This window comes from Sphaeramia orbicularis, chromosome 16 (assembly GCF_902148855.1).
Source record: "Sphaeramia orbicularis chromosome 16, fSphaOr1.1, whole genome shotgun sequence".
Classification (NCBI taxonomy): domain Eukaryota; kingdom Metazoa; phylum Chordata; class Actinopteri; order Kurtiformes; family Apogonidae; genus Sphaeramia; species Sphaeramia orbicularis.
In genome coordinates, this window is record NC_043972.1 from 46,648,252 (window position 1) to 46,662,915 (window position 14,664).

General features: G+C 40.1%; 1 protein-coding gene and 4 non-coding genes across 5 annotated transcripts in view; 4 read left to right on the top strand and 1 right to left on the bottom strand.

The window, feature by feature from the left end:
* Positions 1-14,664, top strand: part of LOC115435634 (zinc finger protein 239-like) — a 695,125-nt gene that overhangs the window by 889 nt on the left and 679,572 nt on the right. Inside the window, exon 2 of the mRNA XM_030158183.1 lies at positions 5,291-6,277. Coding sequence (XP_030014043.1) covers positions 5,371-6,234 — 864 coding nt within the window. The 5' untranslated portion in view covers positions 5,291-5,370 and the 3' untranslated portion in view covers positions 6,235-6,277. The remainder of the gene's footprint in view (positions 1-5,290; positions 6,278-14,664) is intronic.
* On the bottom strand, positions 848-962 carry LOC115436476 (U5 spliceosomal RNA). Its single transcript, XR_003937828.1, has one exon. It is a non-coding gene; the product is annotated as a U5 spliceosomal RNA (small nuclear RNA).
* Positions 11,036-11,151, top strand: LOC115436478 (U5 spliceosomal RNA). Its single transcript, XR_003937829.1, has one exon. It is a non-coding gene; the product is annotated as a U5 spliceosomal RNA (small nuclear RNA).
* On the top strand, positions 11,757-11,872 carry LOC115436475 (U5 spliceosomal RNA). The gene has a single exon (XR_003937827.1). It is a non-coding gene; the product is annotated as a U5 spliceosomal RNA (small nuclear RNA).
* LOC115436479 (U5 spliceosomal RNA) lies at positions 14,057-14,172 on the top strand. The gene has a single exon (XR_003937830.1). It is a non-coding gene; the product is annotated as a U5 spliceosomal RNA (small nuclear RNA).

Below are 14,664 nucleotides of genomic sequence, written 5' to 3' on the forward strand. Positions count from 1 at the left end.
TGTGGGTGTATGTGTGTGAGTGAATATACTGAGATGAAGAGTGGAGGAATTTGTAATTATACACAAATGTATATTGTTGACATTTTAGATTAGAGCGTAACTGACATGTGTTCAAAAGTACAATAGAAGAGGTTCTTCGTATGTTATTGTTGCTTTCTAAGGAGTTCTGTTGCTTTGATAAACTGTACATAAATGTTTGTGTTATAGGTTTTGTGACACTTGTGTTCTTTGCATGTGAGTAAAATATTAGCGCATTGTCGGTAAAGTGTTTGTGTGTGGATTAGGCGTGAGCTCGATTTGTGCTGAGTCTATAAGTTTGGTCTGTGTTAGGACAGGGTTGTAAATGGATTGAACTAGTTGGGGATTTTCATCAACTGATTTTAAACCGGAAGAGGACTAGGAGGCCATCTGAAGGGGTGTGGAAATTTGCAGAGGTCCCGCCTTGTGGTGTGTGTGAACTGCAGGGGAAGTTAGACACAGACCCCTTATCTTCCCTTTAGCTTCTTAGCTTAGCCACATCAACTAGGCAACTTGGGTTTATGAAAGTACAGAGACTAAGAATAATACTGCAAAACAGAAACTTTGCAAATACTAGTATATTAAAATAAGTCTAAACAGTCTCAATAAGTCTAAAACAGAGCTTTTCAACCTTGGGGTTGAGACCCCATGTGGGGTCACATGGAATTCAAATGAGGTCACCTGAAATTTCAAGAAACTGACAAAATAAAAAAAAAAACTACTAATAAAAAATATGGTAAATTAACAGAGACAATCCAGATCCATGAAAGACATGATAACTGAACTCATTTCAATATTTTCATTTTATTTCATTTTTAACAGATGATGAAGCCCTGCAGTTCAACAGGGCATCAAAAAATTAAATTGCTCTCTTCCTGTTTCTCTGCACGGAAATCTTTAGTAAAAGGCGAAAGATTTATTCGATCTGTAGAGAAACCAGAGTGAACTGAAACCTCAGACTCTCAGTCCTGCAGCCCATTCTCCACCTCACCTCCCTCTGTTCTGGATCAACCAGACTCTGATCCAGACTGAGTTCAGGTCTGGATCTGACAGACATTTACATAAAAAAGCGCATCACAACGACGTTACACACAACCATTACGTCATCAATTCCACAATGACAAAAGATTTTCTACCATTGATAAACATATGACATACGGGTTTATAGACTAGTTAATAGAAACCAACAGGAAACATGCTAAAACTGAAAAAATATTTTAAAAAAAATATGACTGACAAACAGCCCAGGGTGGATATAACAGTCGTAGTTGGATAAACCAGCCTGGGGTTGACATCCAACCAGTGTTGAGTGGTTCAGTTTCCTCTTATCCAATAATAGGTGAACAAACTCTGGTATATCCAAAGTCCTCATATGGGCCCTGTCCAGATACAGTCTGTGAGACTCCCAGAGGCGTCACTTTGACTCTGTTCCACCGTAGACTACAGTGCACTCAGTGCTGTGTACAGCCTGGTGGATTCAAGAACGGAGACTGGAGAGAGGTGGAGAGATACAAATATTCTATGACAATGATGTTGTAAGTTGGACAAATTAATCAGTTTATATTTCTTACTAGCTATAAAACAAATTGTCTGCCTTTTGTTTGACAGTTTTTTGTTATTAGGAAAATGTCACATCCACAAGAAGAAATGGACAGGATGCACATATGGTTTTGAACATTTTAGGCAAGAAATTATTCATTTTGGTGATGCAATTAGAGGCATAGAAAACAAACAGACAAACAAAACAATATTTTTGATAAATTTGGCCTGACTTTAATTAATACAATGATTGTATTATTTTTCTCAGGCTTTGTGTGTATTTATTTTACCTATGTTTTTTTTAGTTGATTTATATGTTTATATGTGTATACTCTCTGGCAGAAACAGCTATTTTGTGTGTAACTAAGTAAAGTTCTCAATAAAGTTCTTTAGAAAAAGGCGTTGCGTGCCGCTGCGCTTGCGTACTTACACAGACTAATTTTCCATGTGACTGCCACAGGCGGAAGAGAAAGTAGTTCCCACTCATGCTGCCTTCACGTGTCGTCGGGAAGATGAACATTTCCACCTGTGAATTTGAAATTACAAGTGTGTTGTGTTCACCTGATTTTGTTGTCTTTGTGAAATTCAAAATTACATACACACAATTTATCGTGACCTGCTACTTGGGTAAAACAGTTCTGAACATGTTAATTCATCTGCTACAGTATTTTGTAAAATTTATTTTTGTAAGTTATTTGTGCTATAAATGTGCAAACTCATCAGAAAAAAGATTTCAGTTTGTTTTTCTATTGAGTTATAGAGGCTATAGGTTACATTAAAGCGGAACTAGACAACATTTTTACCTTAATTAAACAGTTTCAGAGTAATTGTGATGGTTAAATGGCTGACCCGTGCAGATGCAGCAGAAGTAGACCTCATGCTCCAATTGCCAAAATGTGTCTGGATTTGACATTGCAAAGACCGCTCCTCCAGTTTGTGCATGTGTCCCTGCTGCTTCTTCTTCCACCGAGCTGTGTGTAACTTCTGCTGCATCTGGAGGTCAGTGCTGCACAAGGTACAATGACAGAGATGTGACAGTTTCAGGGGATGAGAGGATATTTTTAATACTCCTATTGCTTGCTGCAGTACTAGCACCTCGTTACCTCCTTCCATGCTCGGTCAGGACTGTAGTCTTTTACTGTCAATGGTCAGGACCTGAACGTGACCCTCCGCTCCTCAGCCAATCACGGCGCGTCAAAAGATCTGCCTTCCATTTTCACTGTTCTTTCTTACACACATATATTGTCACTCTCACACACATTTATTCTTTTCTTACATTATAATACTTGACTGGAGAATATATGTATGTGAGAGGACAACATATTTATGTGAGAGAGAAAGAATGAATTATGTCTTGTAAGGCCCCTGATAATATAATGTACATTATATTACATATCAATTTACATGGTTAAAAATTAATACATTTTATTGAAAAGCAAACATAAAAATAAAGACTTCATTTGTGACAAGTTAACATGATATTTTGAGGCAAAAAGAAGCAACCTTTGTTGTCCCTGATATATCACTGAATGGTTCAGTCGATAAAGTGAGCCTGTGCCGTGCGGATACGAGGCTTTTTAATTACCCCACCATGGGGAAATTTAACAGTTCACAGCAGCAATATGCAAAACACCAGCGCAGAGGAAAGGCAGGTAGAAACAAACTTTCTCAAAGTATAAAAATTTAAGTATAAAATTTAAAGATATTTCCATATTTACATAGTGATTGTGCATATACATGATGTGATATGGTGGTGGTGGTGGTGGTGGTGGTGGGGGGGGGTGTCACTGTGTACTGTTATACAGTCTGATGGCTGTGGGGAGGAATGACCTGGGGAAGCGCTCCTTCTTGCACAGGGGCTGTAAAAGTCTGGTGCTGAAGGAGCTGCTCAGGGCCTCAGTGTGGTGCAGGGGGTGGGAGGGGCTGTCCATGATGGATGTCAGCTTTGTCAACATCCTTCTGTCCGCCACCTCCTCAGTGGAGTCCAGGGGACAGCCTAGGACAGAGTTGGCTCTCTTTATCAGTTTACTGAGTCTCTTCCTGTCTCTGTCCGTACTGCCCACTACCCATGATGACAAAGAGGACTGCAGAGACCACCACAGTATCGTAGATTATGCGGTGGAGAGCCCTGTTCACTCCAAAGGACCTCTTTTTCAAGAGACAACAGGAGTGCCATCTTTGGTCTCGTGGTGATTAGGTCATTTCTGTTGTCGGAGCGGTGATTAGGTCACGTCCGGTCTCGGGTACGGATCACTTTTGCACTGCAACGTACCGTTCTGGAGTCGTCTGTACCCAGGACTACCTTCTCAGCTGGACTTGGCTTCAGTACTCACGCACAGAACGTTTGCATTTGCATTGATAAAATTAAGTGGACTTTGGGGTCCAACGTACTCGGATATGGACTCGGGTACGCAGTGTGAAAATGCCCTAACAGCCTCCGTGGATTCTTCAGTGTCTGGATAGTCACAATTTTGTTGCCGTGTCAAGAAAAATGAAAGTCTTATAACTCAACAGTCAGCACCAAACTTCACGTTTGATAAGAGTCACACCCTGAACATAATGACATGACAATATTGAATCTGACTCATAGCATCACCTGTTGGTAATAAAAAATGACATGTTTTGGCATTTTGATGTGCACGTTGAACACATCCAACTTAAATTTAGTCAGAAAACCATAACAAGTGGATGATTTTGTAAGTCCACATTGATGACCTTCCATGACGTCCAGTGTTTGTACCAGCATGATGAGGTTTGAGGTTTTATCATGACACAAGAAATTGTTAGAACTCACTTGTAAATTGTTGAATCTGCATCAGTTTTCAAATGCAGAATAAGAATATTGAGTTTTCACACATACTCAGGCCCTCAAAATTTCCTGCAAAGCTTTAAAAAAAAAAAAATAAAAATAAAAATAAAAAAAAAAAAAAATAATAATAATAATAACCTTCGCCCTGGGAGGAGATATATTTTTTTTTACGTTTTACTTTAAAAGGCAAATTGAGAACTTCCTGTTGGAGTTAGCTCATGGGTGTCAACATTTGATTTGTCAGTCTCAATGAGACAAAAATTTTGGCATTTATTTCATGTCTCTATGAAATTCCTACTGGTTGTTAGGGCCATTTTTGTGTGTCTAGGTGGCACTAGAAAGCACATTTTGGCACATATGGGGTTAAATTTTACATTTTATCCAATTTTTTGGCTGACATGATATGTGTGCCAAATTTGATGAGTTTTTAAGCTTGGTGAGGGGGTCAAATTCGAGTTTAAAGTGGTGGCAGATGAATAAAAAACAAATGAACTGCAGGCAAAGGCCCTCTCCTCACTATGTGTGTGAATGAGAGGGCCTAACAGAGAACATTACAGATACACTAGGGCCTTTGCAGCCAGTTCTCAGCACTTGGGCTATAATGCATTTAATTTACCTAATTTAGTTTCAGTGAGAAAAGTAAACAGTTATGTGCAGTGTTTTGTGACTGTACAACAACACTGGAGAACCTAAAATGTTCAACATCTTTCAATATTTCTGTTATTATTTGTTATTTTCTGGTCTCATACACATCTCTGAAGGAGAAACCATCAAATCTTGGTTGTCTTGAAAATGTTCTATCCATTGCCTTACTAGTTAATTTTGTCTGTCTGCTTAATCTGGTTCCAAACAGATGAGTTTCTCCTGTTATGTTCCATTGCTTTTCAGTGACCACCTCTTCTGTTTCTCGATGTTTTGATGCAGAAAGAAGCCAAAGGTGGATTTTAACTGGAACTTAAAAGTCCTATCTGGAAGAAGACCAAGCTCACCTGATTCCAGCAAACATGGATGGAAGACCCACCTGTGACCAGTGTGGGAAGGCTTTCACCACAGCAAGGGACTTAAAAAGGCACCAACGCATCCACACTGGAGAAAAACCATTCAACTGTGACCAGTGTGGAAAAGCTTTTACCCAAAAGAGTAATTTAAAAATCCACCAACGCATCCACAGTGGAGAAAGACCATATGACTGTGCCCAGTGCGGGAAGGCTTTCACCACAGCAAGGGACTTAGAAAGGCACCAACGCATCCACAGTGGAGAAAGACCATTTCACTGTGCCCAGTGTGGGAAGGCTTTCACCACAGCAAGGGACTTAAAAAGGCACCAACGCATCCACACTGGAGAAAGACCATTTCACTGTGCCCAGTGTGGGAAGGCTTTCACCACAGCAAGTAGCTTAAAAATCCACCAACGCATCCACACTGGAGAAAGATTACACGACTGTGACCAGCATGGGAAGACTTTCACCACAGCAGGTAACTTAAAAAGGCACCGACTCATCCACACTAGAGAAAGGCCATTCGACTGTGACCAGTGTGGGAAGACTTTCATCAGTATAAGTGATTTAAAAATCCACCAACGTAGCCACACTGGAGAAAGACCATATGACTGTGACCAGTGTGAAAAGACTTTCACCATAAAGAGTCATTTAAAAATCCACCAACGCATCCACACTGGAGACAGACCATATTGCTGTGACCAGTGTGGGAAGACTTTCAGAGCCTTGTCTGCATTACATTCTCACCATCATGTTCACCACAAGAAGATGATGTACCCCTGTGATAAGTGCGCAAAGATGTTCTGGTCATCTTACTCTTACAAATGTCACCAACAGACCCATATTGGAGAGAATCTGGACCAATGCTGATTCTGTGACAGATCTTTTATCACAGGTTCACAATGTACCAAACATGAACATGTCAAGCATTTCCACAAAAGAGAAAAACTGAACAGCTGTTCAAAAAGTAAGACCCTAGACAATCAGTGTCATAACACACCAAAACAGTTTGTGTGTTATCAATGTACAAACAGATTCTGGTCATCCTCTGCTCTCTCCTATTGTCAGCGCAGATGCGAATCATCAACATCTGAACCAAAAAGTACCTCAGCATCAGATGAGAAGAAGAAACAGTGTCTGAACCAGCACCACTGACTTCTTCTAACAAGAACATCAGACTTAAAAACCTCCATCTCTGGCTCAATAGAGTCCAGATGTGAAGACAAACACCAGACTGAAAGTTGTGTTTTGTTGTCCTCAGAGTAAAGAAGTGTGCTCTCATGTACCACCTTCACAAAACAGTGAATTTACAGAACCTCAGTCTACCACGAGGTGTGAAGTTAAACTAGTGGAGGTCCACAAGGATGTGGTTTCTGTTTGGATACTACTTCTGATTGACTTTGTGGACGTTTAATCACTCACTAGTTGTGATTCTGTTGCTGGTTGGGGTTCACACCTGTTCACTGTTCACAGACAAAACCAACTACTCCTGTATCTATTTTCCACAGTTGTTCTGTGCAGTTTAAGTCCATCCCCCAAAATGTTCAACTCTTTCTTCCTGCTCTACTGATGCTTGACACTTTGCTGCCCCTTTGTTTGCATTTTTCTGCCAATGTTCCTATTATTCTCTGCAAGAAATTTATGGGCAACGGCTCCTGGATCTTTAATAATTACCGGGTCTACATTTTGTGGTAGATTAGGGTGGCTATTACCATATTTCAAGATTTTTATGATCTTGTCAGTGCCACGTCAGTGTGGCCCACAAAAGACAGAAGCCTAATCTACATACAGCAAATCTGCCAGTGTTGATTTTTCAGTGTTACTTGTATTTAACACCATTCAGAGTTAATATAATGTTTGATCCATGAAAACTAACACTCGCAGCGTCAGCTTGTGTCTTTGATGGTGTCCTTTTTTGGGGTACATTTACCAGGTGTTGAGGAGCATGACTGAACACCATAATGGGTGTTGATTTCTGGACAGAGCAACAGAGAAGACCAGTGTGCTCATGGATGTCATATGAGGCGTCGTATAAGTACCATTTTGCTTCTGAAATAAGGCTATTTATTAGGCTGGAAGGAACTTTTCTGTCAGCTCTCAGTATCATAATGTGTATATTTCTGTTCGGACCAGCTTGCTAACCAGCTGCTAAAATTAGCTCTTGCTGCAAACTTAGAACGTCGAACATGCTAATTTTAGCTCGACGGCTTCTTGCATTGTAGTCTGAGGTAATTCATACAATTCATACAAGAGTTGAGAGCAAAGCTATTGAACAAACAGTAAGTGTCATGGTGCAGTCCTGCGTTGCCACAGACCCCTCCCTCAGACTCATTATCAGCTTCACCTGCTGGCACCTGTCACACCTGGAGCAGATCTGCATTAGGAGCTCTGTTAAAGAAAAATTTTTTTTTTTTTTATTGCAGTACTTTTTGGAGTGATTATTGTACATGTGTGGTGGATGGTTAGACTTAACACTAACAGACTGTACATTTTAACTAACAGTGTTAATCCTAGTGGACAATGTACACCTTATGAGTAGTATAGTAAACCCTAGTTAAATTTACATTTAACACCACAGAATGCTACTTGAATACTGGTGCCGTGTTGAATAGTTAACTTTGTTGGTGTCACTAATTAATGAACTGTGGTGTTAATATTTTACACTTAAAGAGTTTGTCTGAACACTAACTCTGAGGGTGTTAAATTTGTATTTTCAAATTTGCAGTGCAGAGAGAATAGAAGAGGTTTAAAGTAAGAGGCACTCAAGTTATATAATGATATGAGTATGCCTAGTTAGATAGGAGTCACACAAATGACAGATATGAGCGGCCTAAGTGACCTGGGTCTGACAGTTACATAAGTGACAGATAATTTTGCCACTACACTACTCACATGTCAAATCTAACTAACAGCAAGATGCCTCCTCTGTCCCCTATCTTGCTCACATGCAGCTAATTAGCACAAACATAACTGGGAAGGAACAGGAGGACAGAGTACAAGGTAATCCCTGGAACGCTCTTGGTGCAAAACTAAAGAGTAAATCATCACACAGAGAGAAGGGAGGACGAGTAACAGGTAGAGCCCAGTCTGCTGAGATTAGCGACGTGACCAGCTGGCCTGCACTGCCCTCCAGATCCACTACCGACACAACCCCCACGTCCCAGCAAGACGCAGTCATGGCTAGTTGTCAAAAGAAAAACCAACAAGCCTCCTCCTCAACAACCAGACATGCAACTATGGAACAGACTTGCTCCATTGCTGCAGGATTCTGGATTTACATCTGATGACCTGGATGAACTCTGCACACAACAGGGTAAGACCAAAGAACAATTCAGAAAGTAAAAGGCGACGGGGAAAGCAAACAACTGGGCCACAGATTCTGATTGTTGGTGACTTTGTTATGAAAGACGTGAGGAACATGTGTGGCAAACGCACAAAGGTACTGTGCTTTACCGAGGACATGGTATCAGATGTGAGAGAGAAAATTACACAAATCATGGATGCACACCCAACTGTGGAAAACCTCATACTGCATGTGGGATCAAATGATGTTAAGAAATAACAATCTGAGGTGCTGAAACAGGACTTTACTGAACTGTTGGATACCATCAGCTGTCTGGGTGCCTGAATATTCATCAATCAGTCAATCAACCAATCAATCAATCAATCAATCAATCAATCAATCAATTACAAAATTATTCCAAACAGTCAAAATTGACAATTCATTTACAAGGTACATTTTGTAATAGGACACCCTAGAAGCAGTCCTCAGCTTATAAATGGGGGCCCTTAGACATGTGATGAAAGACACAATTTACATTACAATCTTTAATAAATGTAAATGTTCTAAATAACTACAAACATATTTTAAAATATTTACCTATCTATCTAACGATGCTTCATTTCATTGCCTTTTCCTGCGTCCTATTGCAGTCGGCATATTCCAATATTCTCAGATAATTTAATAGTCAGACATGAGGCTTTATCCACATAAATCAGTGGCCCGCTCCCTCTGATCAGAGGACGAGTGGAGAGATTTAGTACATGGCTGCCAGCTGCATGTACCACACATTAGGTTCATTTCATAGACAATTTCATCTTCTTCTGGGACCGCAGGCACTTTTTTAAAGACAGATGGATTCTGCTTGAACAGGTCAGGAGTGAGGCTGTTCACCTGTTTTATTTTCTGAATATACACTATGTTCCCTCGGACAAGGATAACCGACAAGAGAAACCAAAACAACACAATAAGCCCAGCCAGCGTGTCCATGTGGGCCTCAGAAGGGTTCCATTTGGGCTTGTCCACAGTTTCCATGGTGATCCCACACGTGTTAGCCCATATCAGAATCCGAATCAGAGATCTGAATATCTTATTATTAATTCTTCACACCATTTGTCCTACGATATTTATCTTTTATGTCATTTGAACTACTTCTCATGTAATTTGCACTACTTAAATTCTATGTTTTGCAGATATCTTAGTTTGCAATACTTTTTATTTTTTTAATGTAAATAACTGGGCCTTTTACTGATATGTGTTGTTGTTTTACTGATATTTGTTGTCTGTGTAAATTCTTGCACTAAACCTGAGAGCTATACCTCACTTTCATTTTACTTGCTACAATGACAATAAAGACATTCTGATTCTGATATGGGTGAAAACACCTGTGGGGACACCGTGGAAACTGCAGACAAACCCACATGGGGCCCATTTTGTTGCAGCCCAGCTGTAACCTTTCTGGGGCCCACATGGACATGCTGGCTGGGAGGCAGAACCAAGCAGAAACCTTGGGATGAGACAGCCTCAGCCTCGGCCTCAGCCTGAAGACAAATCTTCAAAATCTTCTGGACCACAGAAGTTTCAGGACCCACCCCCTTCATCTCATCATGCCTCACCCAGATCACCCTCCTGTAATGACCAGGATGGTGGACCTTCTTCACCCCCTCAAACGTCTAGAAGGTCTCCACTCTGTGAAAGAAAAGCATAACTCTTTTTGGGTAGGGGAAACTGACTAAACCATCAAATCTGGTGAAAGATAATTAAATGTTGACACACAGTTACAGCTGTTTATAAATCTTTATTATTCATTATTTGCATAAATAATTTATTCTTACAGACTGTGATGTGTCAGCTGTTATTTTTAAAATCTTAATATTTTGATTTCTTTGTTAAATCTTAGTTTCTCTTTTTTTTCGTTTAAACGATCCCTAAACTTGTATTTTAGATGTAAAGCATTCTTTAGAGATACATTCTTTAGAGAATCCTTTACAGTTTGTGTTTCAGGAATAACGCAGAGCTCTAAACAGCTGTAATTGTGCGTAATGTTTGTGCGTAACTGTGACTGAACTGTGTGAACCGCTGAATGTAAATGACTGTGACTATTGTGATGCGTTTTCCGTTTCTGTTATGGTCCGATCATTTCTAAAATGTTCACATTTTCTTTTCTGTGACTCCATCAAATGAAACTCATGATTTTCTTTCTGTCTCTGATCAGGGTTATGTGTGACAATCAGTGAAATCGGGACACGTCGTCTCCGTCGCTTTGATTTTCATGTTGGATCATTTTTGGTGCGCGTTTATCAGATCAGATGGATCAGAGTCTGGTTGATCCAGAACAGAGGGAGGTGAGGTGGAGAATGGGCTGCAGGACTGAGAGTCTGAGGTTTCAGTTCACTCTGGTTTCTCTACAGATCGAATAAATCTTTCGCCTTTTACTAAAGATTTCCGTGCAGAGAAACAGTAAGGGATCAACTTAATTTTTTGATGCCCTGTTGAAATGCAGGGCTTCATCATCTGTTAATATGAAACAAGTCTGGTGAACAGAAGGTTCACTGTCTCAAACCAAAATTCTGGAGCCACTGGAGTGTCTAATATTGGCACTCTTGGGAACTTCTCTGTTCTGTAATCAGTTTTTAAGGCTAAAAACCTTATTCTCTTCACTTTTAGATCCAGTCACTGAATCTAATATTAACCAGGGTTTCACACCTTCAGCCACTGTCAGGGTTTTAAGTCAAAATGATCGAATGAAATATTGATCATATCTGTCCATTTGACCAGTGTGTGAACAGAGCAGAGACAAAGTAACAAAGATACAATAGTCAGCCATATTTGATCACATTTTGTCAGAGTTTTAACCTGTTTTCTGTTGGTTTCTGTTAACTAGTCTATAAACCCGTATGTCATATGTTTATCAGTGGTAGAAAATCTTTTGCCATTGTGGAATTGATGACGTAATGGTTGTGCGTAACGGTGATCGTTGTGATGCGCTTTTTTATATAAATGTCTGTGAGATCCAGACCTGAACTCAGTCTGGATCAGAGTCTGGTTGATCCAGAACAGAGGGAGGTGAGGTAGAGAATGGGCTGCAGGACTGAGAGTCTGAGGTTTCAGTTCACTCTGGTTTCTCTGCAGATCGAATAAATCTTTCGCCTTTTACTAAAGATTTCCGTGCAGAGAAACAGTAAGGGATCAACTTAATTTTTTGATGCCCTGTTGAAACGCAGGGCTTCATCATCTGTTAATATAAAATAATTCTAGTGTTTAGTGAACAGAAGGTTCACTATCTCAAACTAAAATTCTGGAACCAGAGCAGAGTTAAAGTAACAAGGATACAATGGGCAGTCATATTTTATTACATTTTGTCAGCGTTTTAACCTGTTTTCTGTTGGTTTCTGTTAACTAGTCTATAAACCCGTATGTCATATGTTTATCAATGGTAGAAAATCTTTTGTCATTGTGGAATTGATGACGTAATGGTTGTGCGTAACGGTGATCATTGTGATGCGCTTTTTTATGTAAATGTCTGTGAGATCCAGACCTGAACTCAGTCTGGACTGATGGAGAGTGGAGTTTTATGAAGCAGTGGATCTGATTCGCGCCGAACTCAGAAGGAGATTCGACCAGGATGGAATGAGAGTAGCTGTACTCAGGGAGATGACTATTATCAACGCTGCAAACAAAAAGCCGCCTTTGGTTCTGGACGCACAGTCTCTCTCTCTCTCTCTCTCTCTCTCTCTCTCTCTCTCTCTCTCTCTCTCTCTCTCTCTCTCTCTCTCTCTCTCTCTCTCTCTCTCTCTCTCTCTCTCTCTCTCTCTCTCTCTTCCCCACCCCCCACGGAGTTTGATCTGGGCCCAGTCCATCTTCAGCTCCAGATGCTGGGAAACGTCTTCACAGTGACTGCTCCCTTTCAGACAGTGCAGGAGGTTGCTGCAGTTCTTTCAGAACTTCATCCCCAAACCAGAACACTTTTTGAAGAAGCAGAAAAACTAATGAAACTATGCATTTGTAAACCGATATCTGTTGCCTCCTCAGAGGGAAGTTTAGCAGTTACACACCTTAAAACCTGGTTGAGGAGCAGTATGACTGCGAGAGACTGACGCACCTCCCACTCACGCAGACATTGTGGAACAGCTGGACATACAGGAGATGGTGAAGACTTTCATCAGTGTTACCCTGGAATGCAAAAACACATTTGGAACATCAACGGAAGGTCCATGCACCTGCTACAACAGTAAATTCAGAGTGCGATTTGTGAAAAACATAAAGGTGGAAATGCTTCTGAAAAGTTTATGAAAATTAATGACAGTAACAAAGTAGTCTGTGAAGGGTCCCTTTCAGCACCGCGGACAGCTCCGCTCAGACTCCTGTCACCTGTCGCACACTCACTCGTCTGTGTTGTATTCGGCCGCTGTTTTCATCACAAAAAATGTTAGTGTTTCTATTGTCAATCAGAGAAGGACTTTTAATGAGAAGGGAGATGGTTCATTTTCTGTCCCACATCACATCACTCTCAGACTGGGCATAAACAGGCCTAGGCCTACTCATCATCACCGTAGTTTGAAGAAACATATATCCGTTCTTTTCCTTGAATATTTTTAATCAGTAGTCCATGCTCTTAAAAACATATATCCGTTCTTTTTTTTTTTTTTTTTTTAATATTTTTTATCAGTAGCCCATGCTCTTAAAGTAGTCTGTTTTGTATATCTTGCTTTCTGCAGTCAGTAACCTACACAGCCGCCAGGTGTGTTTGCCTGTGCTTCAGATTATTGTTTATGAGTGAACAGTTGTTGGTACTTGCTGTAGTATTATGTAAATCTGGTTTTTCTATGACTCAGTGCTCAGTCAGTCACTCATTTCTCTTAGATTTTGTGTAGACTGTATTTATTTATTTTTATTTTATATTTATTTTGATTTCTCAGTTAAATCTTGGTTGTTTTTCTTTTTATCATTTAAACGATCCCTAAACTTGAGTTTTAGATGTGAAGCACTGACATCCTTTAGAGAATCCTTTACAGTTTGTGTTTCAGGAATAACGCAGAGCTCTAAACAGCTGTAATTGTGCGTAATGTTTGTGCGTAACTGTGACTGAACTGTGTGAACCGCTGAATCTAAATGACTGAATATTGTGATGCGTTTTCCGTTTCTGTTATAGTTCGATCATTTCTAAAATGTTCAGATTTTCTTTTCTGTGACTCCATCAAATGAAACTCATGATTTTCTCTCTGTCTCTGATCAGGGTTATGTGTGACAGTCACTGAAATCGGGACACGTCGTCTCCGTCGCTTTGATTTTCATGTTGGATCCTTTCTGGTGCGCCTTTATCAGATCAGATGGATCAGAGTCTGGTTGATCCAGAACAGAGGGAGGTGAGGTGGAGAATGGGCTGCAGGACTGAGAGTCTGAGGTTTCAGTTCACTCTGGTTTCTCTACAGATCGAATAAATCTTTCGCCTTTTACTAAAGATTTCCGTGCAGAGAAACAATAAGAGATCGATTTAATTTTTTGATGTCCTGCTGAACTGCGGGACTTCATCATCTGTTGAATATAAAATAATTCTAGTGTTTCTTACCCGGAATAGTTGATTCAATGTCTCGAACCGAAACTCAGGAAAGCTTGTGTTGTCTAATATTTGCAATCTTTGGAACAACTTTTGCTCAGTAATTAGTTTTCGTGGTCATTAAACTTTATTCTCTTCACTTTTGATCCAGTTATCAAATCAAATATTGACCAGGGTTCTACCTTCAGCCACTGTCAGGGTTTTAAGTCAAAACGATCGAATGAAATATTGATCATATCTGTTCATTTGACCAGTGTGTGAACCAGAGCCGAGTCAAAGTAACAAAGATACAATGGGCAGTCATATTTTATTACAGTTTGTCAGTTTTAACCTGTTTTCTGTTGGTTCCTGTTAACTAGTCTATAAACCCGTATGTCATATGTTTATCAATGGTAGAAAATCTTTTGTCATTGTGGAATTGATGACGTAATGGTTGTGCGTAACGGTGATCGTTGTGATGCCC